At 42.1% G+C, this 26,510-nt stretch overlaps 2 protein-coding genes across 19 annotated transcripts in view; one reads left to right on the top strand and one right to left on the bottom strand.

Moving 5' to 3' along the window:
* mtd (mustard) overlaps positions 1 to 26,510 on the top strand; it is an 80,328-nt gene that overhangs the window by 28,703 nt on the left and 25,115 nt on the right. For 5 of the 18 annotated variants that reach the window (NM_143760.4, NM_169038.3, NM_001031977.3 and 2 more), the window contains exons 3-10: positions 7,436 to 7,803; positions 8,244 to 8,752; positions 17,559 to 17,630; positions 22,168 to 22,271; positions 23,252 to 23,539; positions 25,106 to 25,594; positions 25,778 to 25,884; positions 25,946 to 26,100. In NM_143760.4, the coding sequence (NP_652017.1) occupies positions 7,543 to 7,803; positions 8,244 to 8,752; positions 17,559 to 17,630; positions 22,168 to 22,271; positions 23,252 to 23,539; positions 25,106 to 25,594; positions 25,778 to 25,884; positions 25,946 to 26,100 (1,985 nt within the window). In that variant the 5' untranslated portion in view covers positions 7,436 to 7,542. Of the gene's footprint in view, positions 1 to 7,435; positions 7,804 to 8,243; positions 8,753 to 13,641; positions 13,807 to 13,963; positions 14,308 to 15,770; positions 15,838 to 15,887; positions 16,031 to 17,558; positions 17,631 to 22,167; positions 22,272 to 22,963; positions 23,180 to 23,251; positions 23,540 to 24,224; positions 24,429 to 25,105; positions 25,595 to 25,777; positions 25,885 to 25,945; positions 26,101 to 26,510 lie in introns of those variants that run through there. The other 13 variants (NM_001144535.2, NM_001144536.2, NM_001144537.2 and 10 more) reach the window with 9 other exon arrangements.
* On the bottom strand, positions 20,555 to 21,596 carry Tim17b1. The gene is made up of 3 exons (NM_141269.3): positions 21,228 to 21,596; positions 20,840 to 21,036; positions 20,555 to 20,773 (listed from the first exon to the last, which is right to left on the bottom strand). The coding sequence occupies exons 1-3, from the start codon at positions 21,547 to 21,549 to the stop codon at positions 20,753 to 20,755; spliced, it is 540 nt and encodes a 179-aa protein (NP_649526.2). The 5' UTR covers positions 21,550 to 21,596; the 3' UTR covers positions 20,555 to 20,752.

Raw genomic sequence — 26,510 nt, 5'->3', positions numbered from 1 at the left:
GTATAATTAGAATAAATGTTAAGCCCAACCACTGACACATGTACACTAAAACTGGGCGTGCAAGAATATATCTGGTGAGGTTTTGGGCCAGAACGTGTAATGCATTTCTATCTATAAGTTGTGATACGCTCCATCAACACTTGATAGCATAATTAATGCGGATTAACATTTCAGCTTCTATTTCGACGCAAGTCGGCACAAAGCGTTCGTATAATATTTATTGACAAAGCCATTTATCACGATGTCCGCTGGGTGTGCATAATTTTGGGGCCACGTGATGTCGCCCGACTTATAGATAGTGGTACACAGCGAGTACAAAATTATATACCTACATATGTATTTAGAAGTCAGTACTATCTAAAATAAAGGTGGGGTGGCCCACCTAAAAGTGCGACTGACTGACTATGCAAATCAATTGAAAGTGTCAGGAAGCGATGGGGAGAAATGGAAGTGGGAAAATTAAAACGAGCAGCAAGGGGGGTAAATTGGAAATAATAATTTTAAAAACCAACACGGAAATGCAAATTCCCATTTTGTATCTACGCATAGCCGCATCTGGTTTTAACTTTTATTGATTTTAAGTGACACGTCCACGCGATTTGAACGAGGAAGTCTCTGAGTCACTTAGCTGTTGTGTCATTATTGCACAATGATTATGGCTGCCAAAAGGAGGCTTGTCGCAGGACAGAATATTTAAATCTGCCTGTTCAATAATTAAGTATACAAGCATGAGTACTTTTATGAGCTGCTTTTCGCCGTGTTGTCTCCGCATGTGATTTATTTATGGTCTTTTGTTTGCCCCTGCCCACTGTGCCTGACTTCGTCGAATTCTACTTGGCCCGGACAAAGAGCCTTACTGCTGTTTGTTTGCTCAAGTTGGCGTGAAAACAGTGTCATAATTACACAAATAAATATAAGTCTCTAGATATGTATTTATAGGTATGTACATATGTATACATACCTGTCGGTGCGCCGAAATTCAAACAAAGGCACTCGAGATGTCCGTCCAATCGCATTCAGATATTCGAGACCACGAGAGCACTCTCGATTATCATCTAATACTTTGTGACTGGCCGTCGACAATCGATGATTTAATAAATTCCCTGTTTAGGTATCATAAAATGTTTATTACACATTTACGATTCGGTGGCCCAAATTGTGCCAAATTTGCAAGAGCAGCTGCCAAGAAACTTTTCCGGCAATATGCTCAATAAATTTTTAATGTATATATTTTAGGCTTGAACAGATAAGACCAATTAAATAAAATACGCCTTAGGATTTGCGTGGGCATTAAATAAAATGTGTCAAAGTTTTTAGTTTCGAGAGGGAGGATTTCAGCACTTTGTAGGCAATATGTTAGATTATAAAATGTGTTTCAGTTAACTGATTTAAAGATTTACGAGACGTAGCATTTCTTTTTTGACGGCTTAGATCCGCAATGAATACATAAATTAGAAGGTGCCAAATCTCACTTCCACTTCCTGTGCCACGCCCACATATATATCTACGTAGAATCTAGACTCCAGTGTCCGCCGATCATTAATCATTAATCACTCATAACCCATTCAAATCATCGCCTGTTGCGATTCGGATTTGCATATTGATCGGCGCAGGCAGGTGACTATATTTTTATAGTCTTCCCAATCTGTGAGATTCGGGGCGAGACATGGGCCCACCCATTTGATCGGTTCCGTCTTGGTTTGATTCGGAGCACTTGTAATTTGTTTTCTGTTCACATTTCGCATTTTGCGGAACACAAAGTTGTCGATTGATTGGCTCTGATTGAGCGGGTAGTTGCGCGGGAGACAGTGGACTCCGAGCCAGAACTGGTTTCCCACAAAGGCGACGCTACTTCCGCCATGGAAAGACACTTTGTTTTGTTTCCAGTGCGGCAAGTAATTATCGAGCCGAGACACCCGGGAAACCAAACCACAGTCGTCAGAACACTTTGATTGCCGGGCAAGAGCCGGGACTCGGATGCCCAGACCATGTCAGCCCTCCCTCTGCGGTTCACGCACAAATGGGCTCAGCTGTCACGGTTACGGATTATATTATGTCACTTCGTGTCGCCACATCAGTCTGCTATCCGGTTACATTCGATATTCTAAGCCGGACTTATAACGTCGTTTGTTCGATTATTTATCAATGGTTGTGGACTGAGCAGGGGTTCAGGTGTGCTCGGAATCTTAGAAGAAATCCGAAGTTGTGTTGTTTACTGTTTAGATAATACTCAATTATCAACAACGATATGTGATACACGCTCGCTAATTTCTGGAAAAAATCGTTAGATTCGAGATGGTCTTTAAGTTTTTTAACATATCGCGGAGCTATATGTGATTACGTGATCCTTTCTGGAATTTTTATATTTTATATGGCTTACGTGTTCTGTTTAGTCAAGTGGCTGGATTTTGTTCTAAACAATCCGAAAGATTATTTTTTTGTGTCATCGAACCGGGCATCTTTTTTGTTTGCAAACAACTTTTTTTCTTTGTTTATTTTTTATGAGTGTTTGTTGTGTTCATATTGAATTACTGCTGGGACCGGAGGTATCTGTAACTCGAAAATGAGTTTCGTATTTCTGGGAACGCTTATCTGGATTTCACAGTTTTAGGGGAGCACAATATTTTTATCTGATAGATACGGAACTTGCTCCGGAAAAGGAAGGTTAATGCTACTATTGAGGAAATATCTAAACTTTTCTTCAACGAATGAGTCAAATACATATCGAAATATAATATAATTAACGTAGTGATTCGGAGGTGTGCAAATATGTCGTGCACAAGAACGCTACTTTCACAACGGACTGGCTTTTAAAGGAGTGTCTTGAAAGAATGAAGAAAAAATAAATATGAAGGCGATGAAGACATCGTTTCTCGATGACCATGGGACACCCGCTCTAAGTCCGGACCAACCCACTTTCCCCATTTCTGCCAGCTCGCATTTATAGAATTCCAGATACGCAGAACACTCCCACGCCCCCGCGTGCAATACGGTCAGATGGACCCCACCCAGCGCCCTGCATTAGGTGTGCAGGTCGGCCAGGTGTAAACTGGTTAGTTAATGATCGGATGGACAGGCAGGAATTCGCCAGTGAGTAAACACGTATGGGCAATGCGAGCAGAGTCTATTAATATAGCCGCAGGCCGTCTTGTCATGTGAAACTGGGCTTAAACAAACGGGCGGGCCGGTGCAATTGCTGTTGCCGTCTAGTGACTTTGTTTTGAATGGCCATTTCGAAAAGGAAATTCGAGCTATTGGGTAAACAGAACCCAGACACACTCGTATCTTGCAGATATGTCGACCACTTGACGCTTTGGCTAGCGACAACGCCCGCTGAAACGGTAGCACATGCAGATACATTTGTATCTTTGCCGCACACGTAGATACATGTGTAGCCAGTTCAACGACTGCCGGCGACCAGTTTTGTTTTCGTTTCGAAAAAGACCACAAGAAAGGGAATTAATTATTTCAGTTTGTGATTTATTGACTCCAATTCGCGACAGCTTACCAACCATGCACTACTGATGGATGGAGCTCGACAATTGGCTTGGAATTTGAAGTACAATCATTTAATAACCGGCTTGCTAAGTGGGATAAGAAGCCAAAGCATTAATGCTTTCGCAGATTATAATAACTCGACAAAGAGGAACACCCTGCTTAATTTCAAGTCTCGTGCATTTCCGATACATGTTTCAAAACTGTAATTTCTGCTTGTTTTCCCTTTCACCTGGGAAATTATTGCCCTCCCCGACGAATGTTTTGCGGCTTTAGTGAAGCAAATTGCTTCAACACAACGTCAGACATATCGTTTACATGCCGTGCACACGCGATGTATCCGCCAATCGTCGTGTGTAGATACATTTGTATCTCACAGTGACCATTGTTGCGACGTCTGAGTGGTTTATTTATATCGTGTTGCTCTTGTTTCGCTTCTGTTTCTGTTTCAGTTTCTGTTCGGTTGCATGTTGTCTCTTCTGCCTTTTCGCATTTCATTTCGTTTGGCCCCATAACGTGTATGCGCCAACAGTCAACGTGTGTATCTGCGAGATACATTTGCTGCCGGTCGGTTTCCATCGAAATCGAAAGTGCAGTTTTACGTGCTCGCAGCCCAATCGAAATGCATTGTCACCAAGGTTATTCTTCTTCAAATGCGTGGAGCAAATGATTATTACTGAATTCCGAAATTAGTTTATTTCTCGCTAACAGATTATACAATTAACAAAAAAGGACACTTGTAACTCCTAAGAAAATGATTTTTCTTGTGTTTTCAAATCAAGCATTATAATTATTTCACAAATTTTGGACAATAACACATAGGTTTTTACCTATTGCAATAAATGAATAATAAATGCACTTGAAATCTAGTTTGGCCATATCATCAGTTCCGTATTATCGGTGTTTTTATTTCTATGATTTCCCAATCGTAAAGCCAAATCCTCAAGATTAGTCCCATCAAGTGGGCCATAAATCAATGTCGTTGGACAGTTTAAGCGTCCAAAGTTTCGCATTAAGCCAATTGTGTTTCCCACACTTTGCACACTCAAACTTCCTGTGATGCTACAATCTATTCTCAGAGCTTATTTTATTTACCACTGCGTTCGAGCATAGACTATGGAAAATTTTCACACTTGATCACATCAAAGTTTATCAACGTTTTCACTGGACCTCGCCATGCACTGCAAATTGCAGCTGCAGCCTCTGCCATGTGACAGTTGGCCTCGTCATCGAGTGTTTTATGGGCCCTTGTCTGCGGCGTTTCCATCTGAGCAGCCAGAACCGAGCCGATACCCCCAATGGGGTATTTATAGGTCTATGCTCTCGTGCGAGGAGGTTTGTCGCCTTATCAGGCGCAACTCCCGCTTATCACGTGTTGTAGTTTTCCGTTCCTCTGCGTTTCCATGGAAAGTTTCGTTTCCCGCAGATTGCACATTGCAGAAAACTGAATAACACAATAATTAAAATAGGTATATGGGAAAGTTCTTGAAGTGCAGCGATTTCTTTCGATATCAAAACATAGTTACCTAACTTAAAGAACTGTGTTCAAATTTGAAGTACAAGATTTCTAAAATTCTTAAAATTAGCTAAAGTTGTAAAATGGCGGTGAAACGAGCAAAACAAAACGGTCCAAAAGTCTAAGCCTAAACTATGAATATTTTATGGAGCATATAAATAGTCACTTCATTTTCTATTGCTTTTAATTTATTAAGGGATCCACTATCCGCGACCAGTTTTTTCGCTTGACTAGCCATGACATTGACACAGTAAGACGTTAGACTTTGAATTCGGACTTTGGCTGCAGGTCTTTGTGTTTATTTATTTATGCGCGCATTGCACAATTGACCAGGCGACAACCAAATAAATAATAGACTCCCCAATGGGTTGTTAATGTGGGCCATAAATTGCCGAGTAGATCCCACCTTCGCGGCTCACTGGAGACCTAGACCTAGACCTAGACCCAATCGTAATCCGTAGCCCCGATCCAGACCGAGACCGAACCCAAGACCGCGTCCGAGTCTGAGTCCGAGACCTAGGCCCGTGACTTGTGTACGTGTGTACGGGCCATGAAGCGTGAACTCCAGTCCACTCCGATCTAGTGGAACCTGCACTTGATTCGACTCGACTGAAGTCGCTTTGGACTTACATGTAAGCGCCTTGAGCTCGACCGGTTGTGGTCAGTTCGAGTTCCCGCTCCACTCCTCTCGCTTGTCGAGCAGACAAGGTTGGCTTTTTTCCACCATCCACCAGCACCCGTATATTCAAATTGCTCTCTTCCTATATATTCGGCCCGATAAGGCGGCGCGTATTTGTGCCCTGTCAAGTGTTTGCGCACAAACACCCGGACTCCGGGCCAACAGCTCCTCCAAAGATAACACGCCCAGGGACACATGTAAGCAGTCTGGCCCACTCCAGTGATCTAATCATCCGGAATTGGAAGCACTACAGACCCCCTGCTTAGAAAGTGGGAGGAAGCTATCGTGACAAAGGACACTTGACTTTGTTAAAGTGTCAGGAGAGCTCGAATTAGTTAGGCAGGGTCAGCAAGGTTAAGTAATTTACAATCTATGAATATATCCTTGAATGTATAACCCTCTTTCAAAACCATCTCTCATAAATCACTTGGTTGGAAGCCAACTGCCCCATTTGATATAGCTTGTTTCTGGGTGCCAGACCTGGCACGATTCACAATCGCGTGGGGTCTAATGACCCATTTCAATTAGCTTCCCCTGCTCCCCCATCCAAGCACTAACTATAATTTGTCCGACTGGGTGAGAATTGAAAGTCTAAATAGCCTCACACGACTTGATCTGGCGTTAAATTGTAAAGTCTGTCAGTTTACAGAAACATATGCCGGGAGATCCCGCCCCTTAAATTGCCCTCTGCCATCCATTGTGCCGACCAGAATCGTGTGATAGCGGCAGTTGTAAGGCAAGTCGAGCTAAACTCTAGGCACTTTCGATTTTCCAGCCAAGTGGCGTATCTTCCCCCTTCGTTACCGCATTCCCTTTATCCCACCATCACCAGATTCTAGTCAGTCATCACCATCATCATCATCATCACAGATTCGTCGTCATCATGGGATTTTTGTGCTGGTTTCTGTAATAATGCTGTATGCTGTATGGGCTGCTGTTTTGTTGTCGTAGGTTGTTGCCCATTGTTTGTTGCTCGCCATGATGTCATGAAGTTGTGAGTTAATTTGCATTATTAACTGCTTTGCTTGTTGCTGCCTCCGCGATGTAAGTACGAATACTATTGTGGAACGGGCAGACAAGCGGGCTGAAAGTGAGAGGATGCTAAGCGATCCGTGATAGATTGGCTATATTTGGTCTAAATGGATGCACTAAACGTTTAAATGATTAGTGTTTCTGCTAAGGGTAGCTAGTTACTTTCAATAGATTTGTAATGGTTCTTTCAATCAAAATCAAATGGTTCAACATATTCATTTTACGTCTGACTATGTAAGTGAATAAGCTGCACATTCATTTGGGTTTAGAGTTAGAATCACTAACTTATGGATTTACTACCCCGGAATTAATTGCGCTCTCATTATTGTTCCGATGACAATGATGATCCCTAAGCCCTGTCGTTGAATACAGCTATGTACTTTACCCCTTTGCCCAATGCACTTAGATATTCCAACGTCTGGGTTGTTGCCTGTTTTTCATTGCGGTTGCTGGCGGAGTGACGATGACGATGGCGACGGCGTTCCGCTCGACCGACAACGGCCTGCTAATTACCACGCTAATGCCGGTTCAATAGAGTTCACTGAAAGTAAAAGTTTCGCAAGCGCGGGGAAAATCGCAAAGAGAGAAGGAGAGAGAAAGAGATAGAAAGAGACGGGGCAACGCTTGGTAGTAATTGGAGCGCGGCAATTAAGAGCCAAAAAACAGCCATAGCCATGTTTTCGACGATAATTAACCGGTATGAGTACTTGCAGCGCCTAACGGCTAACGGTTAACGGCTAAAGTTAGCAGTTAGTACCCAGTTACCAATCTATCCGCCCGACCAGCGCCCTCATCCGAATCGAGAACCGATCCCCACGCCATGAGCATCATCGACAGCGGCAAGTACCGCTTGCGCAAGGACTGGGCCAGCGCTTCCATCCCGTCCTTGGTGAACATCGACGAGCACGACGGCGACTCCGGCGACACCGAGGGCAGCCTCAATGCCACGGCTCCACTGCCACCACAGAAGCCCCCGCGGCGCAGCTCCCTGGCCCTCGGACTGTTCTCCAGCAAATCCGATAAGAGCCAGAAACGCCGCAGCTCCATAGCCGTCTCCTTCCTGCGGCGGGATAGTAGTAAGGTAAGTTCGGATGCTCTTGATACTCTTACTAAATAAACTCAATTTAAAGTTACTTAAAACTGCATTGTGAGGGAAAATAGCAGACATAGTCACTCCTCCAACTTTTGAGAAATTTGTATAAACATTTGCTTGAGGATGTAGATTTAATGAATAAACATATATTAAGTAATTATTCAGGAATTTTCAGTGATATTTCTGATATTTGGTAAAAGAGAATAGAGTAAAGTATAAGCTGTTAGGAGGCATATTTTATATAATTGTTCATCATACTTAGAGAAGAGTTATAATCCTTGGAACCAGCTATAGAATTTGAGTAGTAGGACAAAATTACTAGAAGAATAAAACTATTCATTTGATAATAAAATAGTTTGTTGGAGTTCTTATTTCCCACCGTACTAAAAAGAGACATTTCAACTAAGCCTTTCCTTCGTTCCTTGCAGAACTCCACCAAAGACTCGTACGAATCGGCTGTGCGCAGCGAGAAATCTGACGGATCCGGCACACCCACCAGTCCGGAGATCGTGTACAGCTCCGAGGAGAATATCCGTGCCAGCTCCCCCAACGATCCGGGCAAGCAGACCTTCTTCGAGGACGGCAGCCAGTCGCCGCGTCCGGTGCTCCAGGGGCTGAACACCTCGTACGAGGGACCCCAGAATGATCGACAGAGGCGCAGGCGCAGCTCGCTGCAGACCAAGCTGGACCGGCATCGCCGCAAGAAGATGGAGTACAGCAACCAGAGGAGCCTGGACTCCGGCATGATGTGCAGCGAGTCCCATAGCGACCTGACCAACGACAGCTTGGCCGAGGGCTCCGGCAGCTTTGCCAACAGAAGTCGCAACGGCAACGACGACGAGGACGACATCATCGATCCCAGCCACGGGGAGTACTTTCCGCGCGAGAAGCGCCACTCCTGGTGGAACATCTTCGTGCCCGACAATTTCAAGAACAGGTGCGCCCTCTCCGTTCGTTTGACTCTAACCAAACCGTCTGCGTGTTTAACAAGCGCCTTGCCAAGTGACTAAAATGCATCGATTGCATAAGATTGCCCCCAAACCAACCAAACTACCCACCCACCCAACCAATCTCTGCTCCCGCTGCGAATGTTGAACTAACACCCGTCGAATGTGTGATTAATTACCGGCATGAAACACTCCCATCCTCGAAACTCACTCTTTCAGATAAATTTCCGGTGCCCCTGGGCCTCACTTTAATTTATACGATGCATCGGAAGGGGAGGCATTTCCTCAGAGGAGCTCCTCCTCGCAACCGGGATCACCAACTGCCGAATCCCTCGATTTGGCAACTAAACTTAACGTTGGCCATTCAATCAGTCGGCCATTCAATCAGCTCTACATACCCCTTGTAAGATTTTAATAGTCATACAAATGATCACAAGCGAAGATATGGGTACAAATAACAAGTTTCTTAATGGTTTAAGTATCACCAAATCTCATCTTGTCTTTAAATCTATCTTCCACTCAACCCCACAATAATTGTTCAATTATATACTATGATTGATCCGACTTTTCAGATCGGAAAGAAAAATTGAAAGAAAAGATAATAGTGGATCAATCTGTGATGTGTGTGGGAGAGTACCACTGCTCTTCTGCCCCTTCGAAGCGACCGACCTTCACTCGGGAGTTGGTGGGGTTCATTCGCTGACCCCTAGCCGTCGACCAGGTCAAGTCATTGCCGCTGCTCAGAAGCCCAACGGGGTCTTTGGATCCGATTCGAGATCGGCCTTCGGACCCGGCTCGACTCCATTAGCCGGCTGTCTATCGGGCGGGTCGGAATATGAGCCTCATAATGCGCACTATTATTATTATTATTATAATTATTATTTTTATTTTAATGCCGCTCGAGTCTTGGACGCCGGCGGGGCAATTAGAGACGGAATCTGCTAATCCAAATTCGCTGATGATCAGCGCTTGAGTTATGGGCATCGGCTTATAAATATTGCACGTCGATGTTGGTATTTTTGGGCCAATTTGTGCTTCCTTGAAAGCACACAATTTTTTGCTTGTTCTCGTCATATCTTACTTTTAATTAGCCAGCATTTTGTTTTTTCGTCCCTTGTCACACTTTCGATTTGAGACTTTGCCTGTGCCTCTGTTTCTGCCTTGCCTTGCATTTTAATTATTTTTGATTATTTGTGATTGTTTTGTTTTGTTTTATTTTCTTTAATTAAAAACGAGAAACAATGGAAATTATGGCCCAAAAGGCCCTGTAAACAACAAACCTTTTCGGGGAAAATATTGCTGTGCAAACGATGCGGGCTTGAAAGTATCTTTCCTTGTTGCCAAAGTGACAAAGAGCAAAAGTGGGATATTACTTATTCCTATAAATGAAAACTTTGTCACCTAGCCATGGAAATTAGTTGCAGAACATCAGCGTTTATCAGACTTATGTCTTTTGTATAGTAAATGTTTTTTTTTTCTGACTTACATAAGCGAACGGGAAAAATAAAAGGCGGCATTTACAATTTGCAATGTCAATTAAACTTGTAAAGAGAATTAATGGAGCGCACAAATTTAGCGAATTGTCTAACGGAATGTAAACAAAGGCAATAACATTAATTGGCCATATTTGCCGTATCGGTCGCCTCTGTTTCCATTCTCGTATCACATCGGTACATATTCCAATACCATATATTGTCATATATTGTATATAGTAGCTCGATTTTTAACTGCCATGGCAGCACGTTTTTATTGCACGCGATATGGATCTGATTGATATATAGTTTACATTGGAAAAGGCTTTCATTTTAAGCAAACACCCAATGGCATTCCACTTGCGAACGATATGTTTCATTGAAAGTTATTGGGTCTCTGCAATAATAAATGCAATATATGTATATATCTTTTAAGATTTAACACAAGCGCACTTAATAAATATATGTTGGTCATATCTATCCGCTCGAAACTTTGGTACTAAAAATTATTCAATCATGCCCTTCGACAGACTGGAACCTCTGTGGGAAAAACCGCCAAGCCCCCACTCGAAGAAGGTAATTAAGGCCTGGTCCAAACGAATCCAACAGCCTCCAGTCACAAGGCATAATCCGGCTCACGTGAATATTTGCTCAGCTTGGAGACCGAGTGTCTCGCCACTTGGCTTTGTGATTCCTAATTCCAATTTGGCTTCTGTTTCAGGCCGCTGTTGATACAAGTACGAATTCCATCAGTCAGGCAATCACTCAATTATTCCTTCCCACATGATGCCTAGACTTGGACTTAGTCTTTTCGATGCCCACACAGTAGTTAGTTAAATATCACAACATTTTCAGCAAATATTTGATCAGCCTATATGCTTGTGCGACTGTGTGCAAATGTCATAAATGGCATATATATAACTATACAGAAGTTCTTCTGACTCTATCTTTAGAGTGCAGTGAAATAGTTTTAGAAAACACAGCAATAAAATCAAATCGACTGCCTAATAGCAACAGAGGAGGTCTACGGTGCAGAACGGTTATATAATATACTCGAAGTATATTATTGAGGTTTCTGTTAGTTTTTCTACCGATTGACCGACTGTATCAGGTACACAACAATTTGACCAGCCCTTTTGAAACTATAAAGTTGTCGCAATGAAACGTGTTTGTTTTTGGCTTACAAATTAAGCAATATGTCATATCAAGCACCAAAAAATTAAGCCATAAAAATAAATAATTTAAACAGCACTTTGCAAAACCCTTTATTATAAGCGTGCGCTAAACGATTTACACCTTGTCATGAATTCATACACCCAGAAAAATTGAGAACGACAAAAAAAACGAGATCGGTTGTGCTTAGCGTACTCAGTGGCATCAATAAGTCTCATGAGAAGAAACCTTCTTGATTTCGAAACAAAAACGATCTCGAAGTTGATACTTTCAGATGGTAGCAGTATTTAAGCAGTTTAAGAGAAAAAATGAGATAAGATGAAAATGGTTCGATCTCGATGTGCGTATGCTGAGCATGATTTTGAGATGAAAATCCCCAAATCGAGATCGTAGAAAACGTTTTTTTTCTGAGCATAACTTTGACTCACATCAGAAGTCGATTAGCTAAAGGTGGTATTCTACCTTTGGTCTGATTCACTCCCCAAACTATAAGGCCCCACACATTAGATTGCCTGACTCATTGGTCTATAAGGTAAAAGTGCATAGATCAAACTGTCGTCGATGACAAGCACTTGAAAGTGTCTCAGTATCAGATTTGAAGAAGCCCGCACATTCACGAGCCCAAACTACTTCAGCTTATCAAAATTAGCACAAAAACAACCAGGCCATAAAACCAACTCGGAAACCCTTTACCATCATGTTTTCTTATATATGTACATATGTTTAAATCGAGTACTCGTAACGCCGAGGGTTTTACGGAAGAACACAAACAAAAGTAAATGCAAGCGAAAATAGTTGTGTCGATCGAAAAAGGTACTTGGCCAAAACACGATGCCTCGAAAACACACTTTATTATATTGTTTATAATCGAACGATTTATGGGGTCTGACCAAAGAGGCCACTCGGGTTCGGCTGGCCAGCAACTTTCGGTATCAGCATACATATCTCTTTATAACCACCCAATATAAACCCAATTGAGTCGTAATTCATTTTTAGACCTGCCTCTGCCCACAAACTAAATACCGTATAAGGGTACATACTTATGTACATACATATGTGCTGTCTAAAATCGATTTTTATACACTGTGAATTTAATTAGGCACTCTCATATGCATATGCTCGTATAAGAATCTATACATACACACATGTTCATGTTATCCGATAAGCTGATTTGCTTCAGTGCTAATCGATGATCTCTGCGATATTAATTACCCCTCAGCTGGCGGACCTAGAAATTCCTTCAGATAATTAATATGGCAACTAGGTAATACGTTTAGGTTCGAATGAGGGCCCAGACAGCTCGACGTTGTCAGGTGGGTTTCTAGTGATGATCAGGTGTGATGGGATGATGAACCGCTTGAATTACTTGACGTGCAAGTATATGCTAATTTCCTATAAATGCCATAAGTGTGGTAATTAAGACGTAACGTTACAATCCAGTTGGGGATTAAGTAAGCGATGGGACATATTCATTGGAATTAAGTAGCTGTGACCTAAAAAGTATTATTCTAACCTTTCACTAGGAAGTTAACTGGCAACCTAATAAAACCGAGCTATTCTACATATCAATAGCTCGAGTTACTTGAGTATTTCAAATTGCTATCTACATCCTAGTTTATATCTCTATTTGCCATTGTAAAACAAAATTCCCTTCTCACGTTCTGTTTGCCCAACTACTTAGCGAGCGTTCTAAATTAGTTTTGCAAATGTTTACTTATATTAAACATATGCTAGCATTTAAAGAAGACGTAACCGAATATTACTGGCGAAACTGCCGTAATATCAACTTGAAAGTCATATGCTAACTTAAGACATAGATTGTTATTTCTTACAATGCAGCACTACCACGAATAGGAAATTTAGATACTTTATAGAAAATCCAACAGCTAAGATATGTGTATAGATGTCTATATATATGTATATCTTTTCCAACCTAAGTTCCACTCTGAATGAAACCAAAGTGGGGATCTGGGGATCGCTTGGGTCGAGTGATTACGTGCGTGTGTGCACAAAGTCCGCCGAGGGAGAGGCCTTTATGGCGCTCCGCTGGCTGCTGATTTGATAAGTGAATACATATATATGTACTTACTATATATATATATATATATAATGTCGTAGGAAGAGGGCAGCGGAGCACACTGGTATCCATCCATCCAGAATGATAACATCCAGAGCTCATGCCATTAACAATGACACAGCCAGACCCATGGGATCATTTTCATTTTGCGTCTGTCAGTTGGAAATGAAACTCGCGACGCGAGGCATTTGAAGCGAGATCTCGCGAATTCGCGGTTTTATCGGATCGCAGCCGAAATATCGAAAAAATCGTCATTTTATGCAAATGCAAAGTGGCAGAGTGTTAAACTGGATTCTCAGTGGCTTCGGCGAGAGTGTGTTGAGTTAATTATAATTCATAATTTATTTATAATACAAATCGCTATATATTTATTGCGCGATGTGCAAAGCAATTAGGCTTTATGGCACTAAATATTCATTACATTAAACGGCACTCTTTAAATCCAATTAAATGCAATTTCTTTGATCGCCTCTCTACAGATGGAAACCCAAAGGGAAATTCATTCAGTTTCGAACTCATTGTTCATTGAGGAAAATTTATTCATTCGGATTGAGTTTTGCATTCAATTTCGTTTCAATTAGATTCCCGCTTTGTTCGATGCTTTGTTTATTGGCTGTTCGTTATATTTCTTTTTTGTTTTTGATAAGACGGTTCTTATCTTAATTTACGTAAAGCAAGTTTCAATTTAAATGAAAGATAACAGCTCTCAGCCGCGATGTTGCCGCGTCAGTTTGTGTAAATATTTTGAGTTTTTGGCCAAACTGGTTTATTGAAATTTCTGTATTCTGAATTCAGAATCGCTCGTGTATTTTACAAAAGTGAAGTCAGTGAAGTGAAGTCAGTTCAGTCAGGTGGAATACAAACATCTTCTGGTGTTTGGACTCTCCTCTCATGTTTGCGCATCAAGGGGCTCGTCTGTCCATCCATCCATCCATCTAATCATCCAGTTCAAGAAGATTTTGTCCAGGTGTCCGTAGAAATTGCCTGAATGAGGCGCTAATGAAGGCGGGCTGAAATTATGCCTCTCCTGCTAAATGGCTGGCAAACACGACACATCCAAACTAGATTTATTTGAATACCTATCAGGTGGAATAAGAGTATGCCCGGCTAGAAAAAAAAAAAAAAAACATCAAACGAGTTGCTGATGTTTTCATTTACGACGCCGCTGGCGCCGAGAAATTAAAGGCAACTGACCACAATCAGTCGTGCTCACACCCGTGGGTACGCGTATTACAAAAGTGATATAAAATGCAATTAATTGTTTCAATTAAGGCCAGTCCAAAAGCGCTGGCATCCAATACGAGTGCGAATGTGTGAAATGTGCGATGACTGTTTCCTCGTCTGCGCATGACAAGAACCCGCCGACGGTTGATTTAAATATTTTCGAAATACTTTTCATATCCAAATAAGTTACTCTGACTATCTATCTCCCTGGCAGCGGACGAAGGCCAATCTTAACCCAAATCTGTGAATTTCGTGTTGATTTTGCGGATTGCGGCGTAAGATTCATAAGATTCAAGAGTAGACTGGATAAGCACTGACCTTGTCCTTGGCTTCACACGGAGTATTTGTGTAATGGATCTATCTGCTGATCATAATCGGATTAACCACTAGATAGTCATCAAATTATATTCATCGTTCAGCATTGTAATCGCACCATACAAAACCTCTTCGAGACAAACTATTTTCATTACGCAACCGTCACGTGCTGACTTGCCCTCGAAAATGACACATTCTCTGATGCCAAAAGAATAGCACAGACAACGGCAAAAAGTGTCAAAAAATCCAATTAACCTTTTTCTTGGTAGTTAGTGAGTTGGTTGGAAGTAGCGGACGGGCAAATACAAACAGCATTTCACTCGCTTTATTTTTCCAGAGCAACCGAAAGCCAAGGCAAACAAACAGAGATAACAATGCGGCATAAAAATTCTAATTATGAGCTGGAAAGTGGGCGGTGGGTATTGTTACCCAGAGGGGCAATTTAAATATGACTATCAGATGGTGGACCGTGGGCAAAACGTAATATGGAGTAGAATCAAAACCAAAGACGGAATTAATACACGTGACAGTCTTTACCGCACAGCCGCTGCAGTTGGTGTCAGCTGTGTTTGGTCGGTGATAAGGGCCGACTTTGGGGTATTATATTTGTATTTCCCTGCTCGACGGCTCCGCCGACAAGCCAATTAATTTTGTCATCAATATTTTCCACCTCCCGCTGCGGTGACAGTTAAATTGAATCATTAAAAGTCAACAGTGTCGACTGAATTTATCTTTTGCTTGTTTTAGCCACCTTCCCCTTTTCTCCAACTCATCTGTCAAATGGCGCGGCTATGATTGATCGACCAGCTAATCGGTATCCGATATTTTCCCAAAACATTCATCAATTTCCTGTAATTATTTTAGCCCTAGTCCACAGAAATTGCATTTAGTTTCGGGCTCGTTTCGGTTTCTACTTCAGTGTAAGCAATGTAATGAACTCAGTGCGAAAACCCAAAAACATTTGAACTCACAATGCAGAACGTTATACTTACATCGCAATACTATTGGTAAGCCCACATGTGCCTTTCAAACACTTATGTATATATTAAAGAGTCTTAAAGGGGTTAAATTCAATTGCCTGGTAACTATGGAATGACAGCCTTTCCTCTGAATTCGTATCTTTATGATGACTGTTTCGATAAGATCCCGATCTTTCGATTAGATGCCAAACATTTTGGTGAGTCGAGATGGCAAATTGAGGTCATTCACAAATGCGGACTAAATACTTATCTTTAACTCGAAGATCATTAGACTCACTGTAAAGTAAGATCCAAAAGTAAGTCTTACGATAAAACTACTCAACTTCCGGTGAGCTGAAGACCGGAGACCATTACAATTAGGCAGTATAAACATGATCTTGAGCACGTAATCACATTCCCCACTCTGCCATCCCAATATTCCTTTGTTTGCTCATTGAGATTCGCCTTTTTGGCGTTGTTAGACCTTGACCAAACCTACAAGTTTTGGAAACTGAAGGTAGCAAACACGATCCATAAATACGACTACTTCAAATAATAATGCTTGATTATTACAAGCATTTACAGGCTTCAGACCAACCTATCAATTGCCTGTTCAATTAGTAGTGCTTTTCCGTTTTCATTCGGTCAAAGTGTCTGGCCATTTCACTGCCCCACTGAACAATTGCCTTTCGTGGCGAGTTCCCATTAATTTTCACTGCTTAAAATTGCCCCAAATTTAGATAAACTGTCTATGCCAAACGCTTTGACCGTGGCAAACATCATAGACTTTCGGGTGTTTCGTATGCGAAACCTTGAGTTCTGGCAATCTCAACTGAAATAGTCGCGAATTGTGGGAATTTTCTTTGCACTCATATCATATCGGTCTATAAAGTGTTCACCCTTGACAAGCCATAGTATATTCGCACGTCGGGTTGGACATTGTTTTCAACGAGATTTCGAGTGCGTAGAATCAAACTGATAGTATCAACTGATTGCATATAAATGGTAATTCTTGAGAAGCACTTTAGTGAGCACTGATTCTTAGCAATTCTAACTTTTTAACTTTCCACGGAAAATACCAACTCAAGTAGCATGGTGTTGAAAACTTATGAAAAGGAAGAGAAATAAGGCAGGTGTGTTCCTCTATTCTCACTCATATATTTCCACGAACCCACTCGATTCGTTTCTGGACGTGACGATTCCAAAGCAATATCTACTATATACTTATATAGCACATATATCCATGAAACTATCCAGTGGCAGATGGATAGCTATTCGACAGGAGGGCTTGGGATTTTGATTGGGATCGGGATCGGGATCGTTGAGTTCCCAACGGTACGTGTGCATTCCGTAAATTGGCATTTGTTAAACCCGCGCGATTAGGCGAGATACACTTAACGAGTTTCGCTGCAGCGTGTATTTTGAATTTACCATTTCGTAATTACACATTTTTATTTACCTTATTGTTTCTCCGTTTATTTCTTTGGACCTCCCGTTTTGTTTTGGCACACTTTGCCGTTTAATTGGTTTTGTTCGCCTGCCCCGATGTGCTCCTTATGATTTGCGAACGTGCCAGGTCACGTAGGGCTAGTCAAGATGTTTCCAGTTTGTCACGCAGCGTTGACAATTTGGCGATACCCGTGCGCAGGTAAGTTGCAACTAACACCTAACTATTCCGCCTAAGTCCACCCAACTACCTCCCACCACCGCCTCCCTCACCAAAACACCCGTCCATTCAAATGCAAATGAGCCAGAGTACATAGCATGTGCATATGTACATATGTATTGTAGAAAGAGCCTGTGACGCACCTGCATGACATAACTATAAAGCCACCTTATGCTATGTGTATCTATGTATCTATGTTGCATGTTGTGCATGTGCATGGCCCGACTTAAGTCTAACCCACATTTGATAACCCATTCGTAGATCTAAGAAATAACGATAAATTTGACTTCCAGCGAATTGTGACCATAACCATTGCCGCATTAAATTATTTTTGCGGTCTGTAAATAAGCCGGGCAAAAAACTAAATCTAAATCGAAATCGAAAACGGCAGGCCGCAAATATTGATAATTTATAAGGCGAGAGCGACCAGTGTTCAAATTATAGATTGTTTATAGATTATCTTAATGTTCGCTGTCGTCTTATTAACGAATTCTGATAATATATAAGTCGCGTATAAGCGTAAATAAATGGCTGATGTTCAAGTGATGTCAGATTGATGTTCACAGATTAAATCGGCGGTTTGAGGGGTGTGAGATAAGGCAGTTTCGAAGGCAGTCGAAGTGAGAGTATGTGTTCCATTGTGATAATAAATAGATTTGCTAGGATGCGAATACTCCAGGCCTATCCCAAGAAGAGGTCGCAACCTTTTGGTGAGTCACGTGGAACATAAGAAAGTACAATCTCTTTATTTTCAATTTTACATATGCAATAATCACCAATATTGCACATTATGTGTGCGTGCATCGCACATTACGTATACGTAGCGAAAACTGAGTCACTCGCTCAGTTCACTTCGGCTTGTCTGCCATTCTGCCATTCTGCCATTCGATGCGTAATGTAAGCACTGTGGGTAACACCCCCGTGGGTTGTTGACACACAGTTGGCTCGGTGGAACTGTGCCAGTAAAATGCTACTGCTACTTTTGTTTTTTCGGTGCTCATGCCACTGATCGTAGCCCAGGGCCACATTCCCGAAGGTAAACAATGCACAAGAGCGATAAGATATTTGTATGTACCTATGTACGTATGAATGTACGTATGAGCCAGCGATCGAGCCCTGAATGACTTCCATTCGGCTTTCAATTGCTCAAGAGCCTCTGGCCAAATGTGACTCGTCGCATTGCGGATACTTCTGGAGATACTTGTGGTATGGAGAACATCAGGGGATTAGTAAGGGCAACTATATATACATATGATGAATAAGATGTTTCATTTTATCCTCTATTTTGTGTGTCCAACTGGTTAATGCGGAAGCGTGTCTATAGCAGTTAAACTACTGGCTGGCAATTAGTTACAGTGATTAGCACAGTTAGAGGTTGGGAATTGCTCAGTGACACAACATGAAAAAGATGTCTTAACCTATAATCATTCTTTACACTATACGAGTATAAGTATAAGATAGTCGCTGAAATATGAATAGTACATATTTGTTGAGAATTAGTTGTTGGAAAAAGAAGAAGCAATTTTAATCTGTTAGAAATGTTAGCTTATTCGAAATATTTGACCTTCTTGGCAGAAAAATAGAAGAATGCGAAAAATAAATTCACGGCCTCCGAACATAATATTTGTGTCATTTACAATTATTTAATAATTATTCATGTTTGCTTGCCGAACAAAGACAAAATATGTACCTATCCATTTCATTTGAGCGCGAAAGCCAACTGTGCAAATGGATTCCATTGCCATTTCGCCGTCTGAACTCAATAACTCGGAACGTGGTCGTCATCAAATGTGGCCAACTTAAATCAAACACAGTTGTTTCAACCAGGCTCTTGTTTTTGCAATGGTTTTCCACGCGAAAAGGCCTAGAAAACGGCGAGCACGAAAGGTTTTTTCAGCTGCGCAGCCAGGCACTTGAAGACTTTCCATGGAAAATTCTCATTGGCGAACGGGGGTAAATATGGCTATGAATTAAAAATGGGAAAGGCAAATAGCTGATGGCGACAAATATGCGTTAAATAATTATTTAGTATTTGCTGCCGCCGCTGTTTATTTGCGAACAAAGGCACTTTGCATGCGCCTGCTGCCAGCTGAAAACTCCAGTCCGCAATTATTCTACGCGCTCGCGTATTTATTTTTTATCATTGATATTCAATTATGGTTATCGCCAATTGCGCTAATTGGCAACGCAGTGAAAAGACACGCGCAAATAAACTTTTATTATTTTCAGGGGGAAGCCAAAGAGGGGTTCCTTGATCGACAGAAAGAGGCTTTCATATACTCAAGCTTATGAATAGCCCCCTCCTGACGATTCGGGTACTTGGTTGTCACATTCACATTGTCACGGTGATACAACTATCTGGGCAGAGGAAACCCTATTTTCCCGCCCGAAATCGTAACGGAAATTAGTTTTGCCAATCAAACGGGAACGCAATAATAGGGAAAACTGCTCTTATGTGAGTGCAGAAAGAGGAATGTAGTGCAGAAGAGATGTTTTAATAAAGATAAGCACTAGCAACCTTTTAAAAAAAAGGAACGATTCAAAGTGTAACTTAAGAAAATCTAATGATATATAGTAGAGTACCCTTGATTTAGCTAGTGAGAAACTTCAATATGTTGTTGGCATATCGATTGAAGTAGCAGACAAAAACAAAATAAATAAAATCCATTTGTCTGTTACACACTTTTCTAGGAATCTAGTAGAATCCACTGACTCCACGGGTGCAGAAACAAGCATTATAAAGTGGAATATTTAGGCTTAGATATATTAAGGTTCGAGTTTCTGGCTTGATCAAAGGAGTTTTGTAGGAGGAAACCCCAAATAAGTTTGGAATTTCAAGTATGGAGCTTTGAAGCACACGCGCCTCCCAAAAAGCCACCACACTTCGGCTGGACTTCAGACTGTCTATATAAATATGCCGAAGCAAAATATATTTATGATTCTAAAACTTGCACTGTACGACAATTGAATTTAAATTGAAATGGGAATGCCGCCAGTATCAGATTCGAACAATCAAAGCAATCTTTTATAAATTGGTATGCAATCGTCGATCCACGCGTTCGCGGATGGATAGCGACGACTAGGCGATGACGCAGCGAAGAATTCTACAATGCCGAAGAGTCAATCTGGAATTAAAGAGTGTGAGTGGCGGAATTATTGAGGCGTATTATTGCGCAGGGGATTTCACTTACCTCTCCATAAGTCGCTGCGAGTGGAGAAACGCCCTTTTGCTGCCGTAAAAGCTCCTGCTTATACCGTTGCTGCCGCTCCACGGGCGACACCTGGCGGTAGGAATCCGCCGAATAATGGGACACCACAATGCCCACGCCCTCTATTAGGGCCAATAGAGCCCCGCCCACCAAGGCACTACTGAGCATGGAGGTTAGTCCTGCCAAAAAGAGGAATAAGCAAAAAAGTAAATATTCGCATATTCGTGCGATAATAGCCATAAAGTTAAGCAGAAAGAAAAACAAGGCAAAAAGGATATAAGGATATAAAAGTCCTGAGAAAGCATTGAAAACCAGCCTGGTTTACTAATTGTTAATGCATTTGTCTGAAAAAAAAAACTTTAAAACTCACCAGTTCTAGCAGCAAGAATGCCCCCGGTGGTTGCTCCACTAATTATGGCGTTCCACGGGTCCTCCTTCTTCCGGAAGTAAACCAGTGAGCAGTCGATGGCGCTGAAGGTAGCGCCCCACACCGCAAAGTTACCACCCACCAGGCCGGATCGAGCCCGTACCGCCGCCAATCCTCCGCTCAATCGGTATCCCAGGCCGGAGGGGGCGTTTCGAAAGCCCTTGATCGCCTGGAAGGCTCCTCCGCCCAAGGCGCCCATTGCGAAGGCTCCACCACAATCCTCGACAATGCGAAAGGGACAAGGCTCCCGACCGTACTCCGCCATGTCAGTTGATTATCGGACTCAGGAGAGTTCAGTCGATAAAATTGATGGGGTGACAGACACACACAGCAGAATAGATGGACAAGTCAAAGCCTCCTTGAGAGCGATTTTCAATTCAAAGTTTCATTAAAAAACTTTTAAAGCAAATAGAAAAAATTACATTTTAAAATTAGAATCAGTAATTAGAAGCACTCGACACGTGTGTTATTCCTTACAAATTACTTATACTTCATACTTTTCCGATTTAATTCTATCGAACACCTAAGGACAAGTCACATGAAAATCGTGACTTCTCGCCAATTGTTTAAAGGCTGATCTAACAAAAAACAAAACAGATCAAAAACCGTTTAAAAAAACATTTAAAATGCGTCGTTTTGCCGTATTTGGACACTCGCTGATCGTCAAGATAATCATTACAAAACGATAGCAATTGCACAACAAAAAGGTTGAATAAAAAAGGCAAACGGGCTGCCAATAAATAAATTGTTATTACCCGGTTATGGTCACAATTCGAGCTGGAAATTTGTAAGTGATAAGGATCGCAACAGATTGCGCTCCGATCGCTACAAGCCCAAATATTCCATTCCCAACCGATTTACAACCACTCTCCCACTTTTCCAGGAGCAAATCGCGCAGCGTGGATCACGGCCTTGCGGCTCCATTCGACTTGGACTCGCTCCGCTCCAAAGTGGAGCAGCGCTTCGAGAGCGTCGACAAATTATCAAGTAAGTCACTATTCAAATAAGTATAATTTAATTAGACAGACTTAAACCGATGGAGAATCTTTGGTTAGGGCAGCAGATGGATGCAGAATTATATGAAAATCATTTTGTATTTCTCAAAACAAATACTTATTTCGGGAAGGATCCTTGCTGAACCCCGGCTTAAGCCCCCTGTATCCACTCACTTTCAATTAAAATAGTTCAATTTAAACTTATATGTAATATGAATGTAAAATTTGTGTAGAACTCGTAGGTTCCTCAAGTCAACGCTAGGGTATTCTGCCGCCAGGTGTCGCTCATGCTCACACTCTATGTAAAATCGATGTATTATTAGAAAAGTGTACATATTGAATCAAATCAGCTAGCAAAAAGGGTGTTTTTTTTTTTAATTCTACAGTATTCCGATTCCGATATATCAGAACAGATTGTACTTTGCGCGTTACATTCAATTTTAGTGCCTAAACCAGAGGCATTCTTAACATAATCATAAAATAATTTTCATTAAAAAAAAAAACATACTTACTTACTGGCATTAGTTTGAAGTTGATTCAGGGAATTGTGCGCCAACCGGGGGGTACCTATAAACAAATTCTTATCGCACCTCCCGTTTGAAAGTGCGCGCCAAAGCTAACAGCGCTGATAGTTGATTACATGTATGAATGTAATTGTGACAGTTCGAGAAAACTGATGAGCCCGCAGTTTTAACGATACAAAAAAACCGTATGATACAGGGCTAGAAATGGTGGAATTGATTGAGATATACTGGCACATGCCAACCAACGAGTTCTCGGTTATCTACCACTGCCGGCAGCAGGTTCCGCCCACAGGTGTGATCTGCTCGCACTTGCGACCCGATGGCGACTCTTTCGAGGTCTTCCAGCAGCGTGCCCCGAAGAAGCACGATCCTCCGAGTAAAGAACTGCGAGCACGTACCTCCAGCGATACGATGCCATTATTAATTATGATTTCTTTTCGTTCCGCAGGGCAAAAGTCTTCATTGCCCACCATACCCACCATTTCCTACACCGTGGGCAATCGCGACACCCTGACCTCCGTGGCCGCCCGGTTCGACACCACGCCCTCGGAGCTGACCCACCTCAACCGGCTGAACAGCTCCTTCATCTATCCGGGCCAGCAGCTGCTGGTGCCGGACAAGAGCGCCAAGGACGACGCCTCCAGCAGCTCCACCCACGACGCGGACGGTGCCAGCCTGTCCGGCAAATCGAGTCCGGTCGAGCGCAAGTTGTCCGGCGACGAGAGCCGCGAGAAAGGTAAGAACGGAAGCCAACCCAGGCGCTGCTCCGTGGAAATGGTGCAATTGGTGCGACGATAGTGAAGCGTTTGCCATCATCGCCGCTTGAGATTTTCATTTTCACGAGCTTTTTACATGCATGTGCCAACATTTTTTGAGAAACTCCGTATTGCGTTCTTCCATCGCTTTTTGGGTCGCATTTACTAGAGAAGTCCAAACATTTGCATACTATCATATATCCAGATGCGCAATTAACTGTACATATCGCTTATTTGATTTTAGTTTTTTTTTTAATTAGTTCTTCTTAATAATGTTTTGTTAGCAACTGCGAAAAGCGGCTATGTTTATTACATTGTAAAAACTAAACTAATTTGGAAAACTATTGAACATTTGAAGCCCTCAAAAATGTTTAGTATATAAATTGATATATAATTGCTATAATTACAAGAAGAAGTTAGTCTCAGGGCTAGCTTTAACTTTAAAGTAACTTTATTCAGCTATTTAATACAGAAAAGGTATGTGCATATGTTAATTGATTAATTTCAGATGGCAAATTAATGTTTGGCCACATTTTGTAATAACTTTAAGATTTTTGGCGCCACTTCTTCCACAAACAGCATTGCAGTTTCATGAATAACCTTACTTTAGACGAGAACTTTTTAGTATATTCCATTACTATGAGGTATATATAAACAACCGAGCTGCGGTCACACTGCTGGCCAATGTTGACTGTTTCATAGAACGTGTTTTTCCGCTGTTTCTCACTTTAAAAAGGCTATAAAATCGAATCGGTCGAGTGCCGAAAGCCACGTACTGAGAGCCGGATAATCCACGACGTAGAGTGCGCCCGGACGTACTCGATATTCTAAGTTTCAGCATGCACACGGCTGTCTTCTGGCGCAATGGAGGTTATTGTTTGATTTTCTACCTTTGTTGTCGCTCCGATCTGTGAAAAAGTGCTAATTGCGGTTGACAAACTCCTGGCCTTGAAGGTCCAGATATTCCGGAAAGTATAACCTTCGGTCAAGCAAGGGTCTCGTTGTCCATGTCCCAGGAAACCGAATCTCGGTTATGGATGATAAAGAAGTTGCACTAATAGATTCAAAAGGCATCATAACTATTGTAGTTTCGAGCTAGAAACTAGAAATTACACTGTTAAATTTAAAACTTACTACCACCCAGTTAGTCGGAACTATTAAAAAGCCCTTTTCGAAAGTCGTATAATGTATAACATTTCTTCCCATCCCATGACCCTATGCAAAAGCTACACCCTTTAGGCAATATCTTTACGACATCACCTTACACGCCGAACTACCTAGGAAAAGCGCTATAATGCCGTTCCCATTCACTGGTCGTAACACCTAGAACAACAAAGGGGGTCACAAGGCGTAGATTTAGTTTAAACTATCCCATATATCAATTTTGCTTTCACAATCTTATCGCGGCCACGGGTGTAGTTGATAAAATCACAGCCCAGCAAAATAGTACCCGAAAATCACTTGCCCCTAATATAATATAATAACTAAATGGCGTTTTTGCAGCCACCTAGCCAGCAAAGATATTAACCAAATGCCGCTCCTTGCAGACATACTCGAGGGCCTGCGCCCCGGATCCCCAAAACCGGGACACATCGAGCGCGTGGGCGGCAGTAGCCAGCAGCAGCAGGCGGAGGAGGAGGCCAACAAAAGCGACGATCCGGTGATCACACAGCGCTTCCTCAAGATCAATGTGCGCCACATCACGGACGGACAGGGCGTGGTGGGCGGCGTCCTGCTGGTCACGCCCAACGCCGTTATGTTCGATCCCAACGTCAGCGATCCCCTGGTCATCGAGCACGGCCCGGAGAGCTACGGCGTCATTGCGCCCATGGAGCTGGTGGTCAACGCCGCCATCTTCCACGACATTGCGCACATGCGAGTGGCCGGAGGAGCAGGTCAGGGCCTGAACTCCGCCTCGGGAGACGCGGAGAAACCGGAAATCTACTATCCCAAACCAGTATTAGTCGAAGAAGACTCCAAGGAGCTACCCGAGCAGCAGTCGCTGCTGGGCGAAGACGGTAATAAGCGCTTAGATGGTAAGTTCCTCGACGGGTCATTCCTGAAATCAAGTTTCTGTAACTCCTACATAAAATCGTTGAAGATGATTAACTGCTTAGCTTGCCTAAGATCGTTCGGAAGCAGAAGTATAGAAACAGTGATAAAATTTCCTTTTTCAGAAGAAATTCGCTTACTAATGCTATTTTCTTATCTAACAACAGCAGAAATAGGGTCGCTGGAAATCGCTGACGACCAAGAGTCGCTTTGCTCCAGCACTGGACGCGATGGCGACGCGTTTCCCAAAGCCTTCGACCGCGAACGTGTGGAGGTAAGTCATTTTTATCATATTACTCCTGTGTCCCAACTTATTGCTCTTTCATTTTCTACAGGACTCTTCTATGGAAGCCAAAGATAGCGCTAAGACTGACGCTCTAGACGATGAAGACAAGAAGGCCGGCCTGGGCCTCTCCAGCACTCGCTCCACCCTCGAGGAGCGGCGCAAGAGTTTGTTGGATCACCACTGGGCCATTCCGAGCAAAGACCGGTTAGTGTTTGCCCAGCTGCCTCACGCTTGTGTTCACACATTCTCCAGGCATTTTTGTTTGTTGATCCATTTTAAGATGTTTTTTCTCACTTCGCAAAAAATGTACATTTTTTGTATAATTGTACTTTTGATTTTTGAAGAACGTATTATAATGTTCGATTTTAAGTAGTTAACATAATGTAAGTAATTTGTTTACCATTCGTATTTTTACCATAAACATTATTATTAGATAATTTGGTTTACCTAATCGAAATGGCAAAGTTTAATCGCGAAATTATAAATTGATTAATTTCATACATCGTATCCATAATACCTTTTGATGGAAATGCGATTTGAATCTGTTTTCTGTTCTGTTCATGATTGCCATAAAACTCATTAATTTGATAACTCAGGACTATAAACGCATTTCT

The sequence above is a fragment of the Drosophila melanogaster genome, chromosome 3R (assembly GCF_000001215.4).
Source record: "Drosophila melanogaster chromosome 3R".
NCBI lineage: Eukaryota > Metazoa > Arthropoda > Insecta > Diptera > Drosophilidae > Drosophila > Drosophila melanogaster.
Note: the sequence above shows the minus strand (reverse complement) of the source record. Positions and strands in the feature narration are given on the sequence as shown.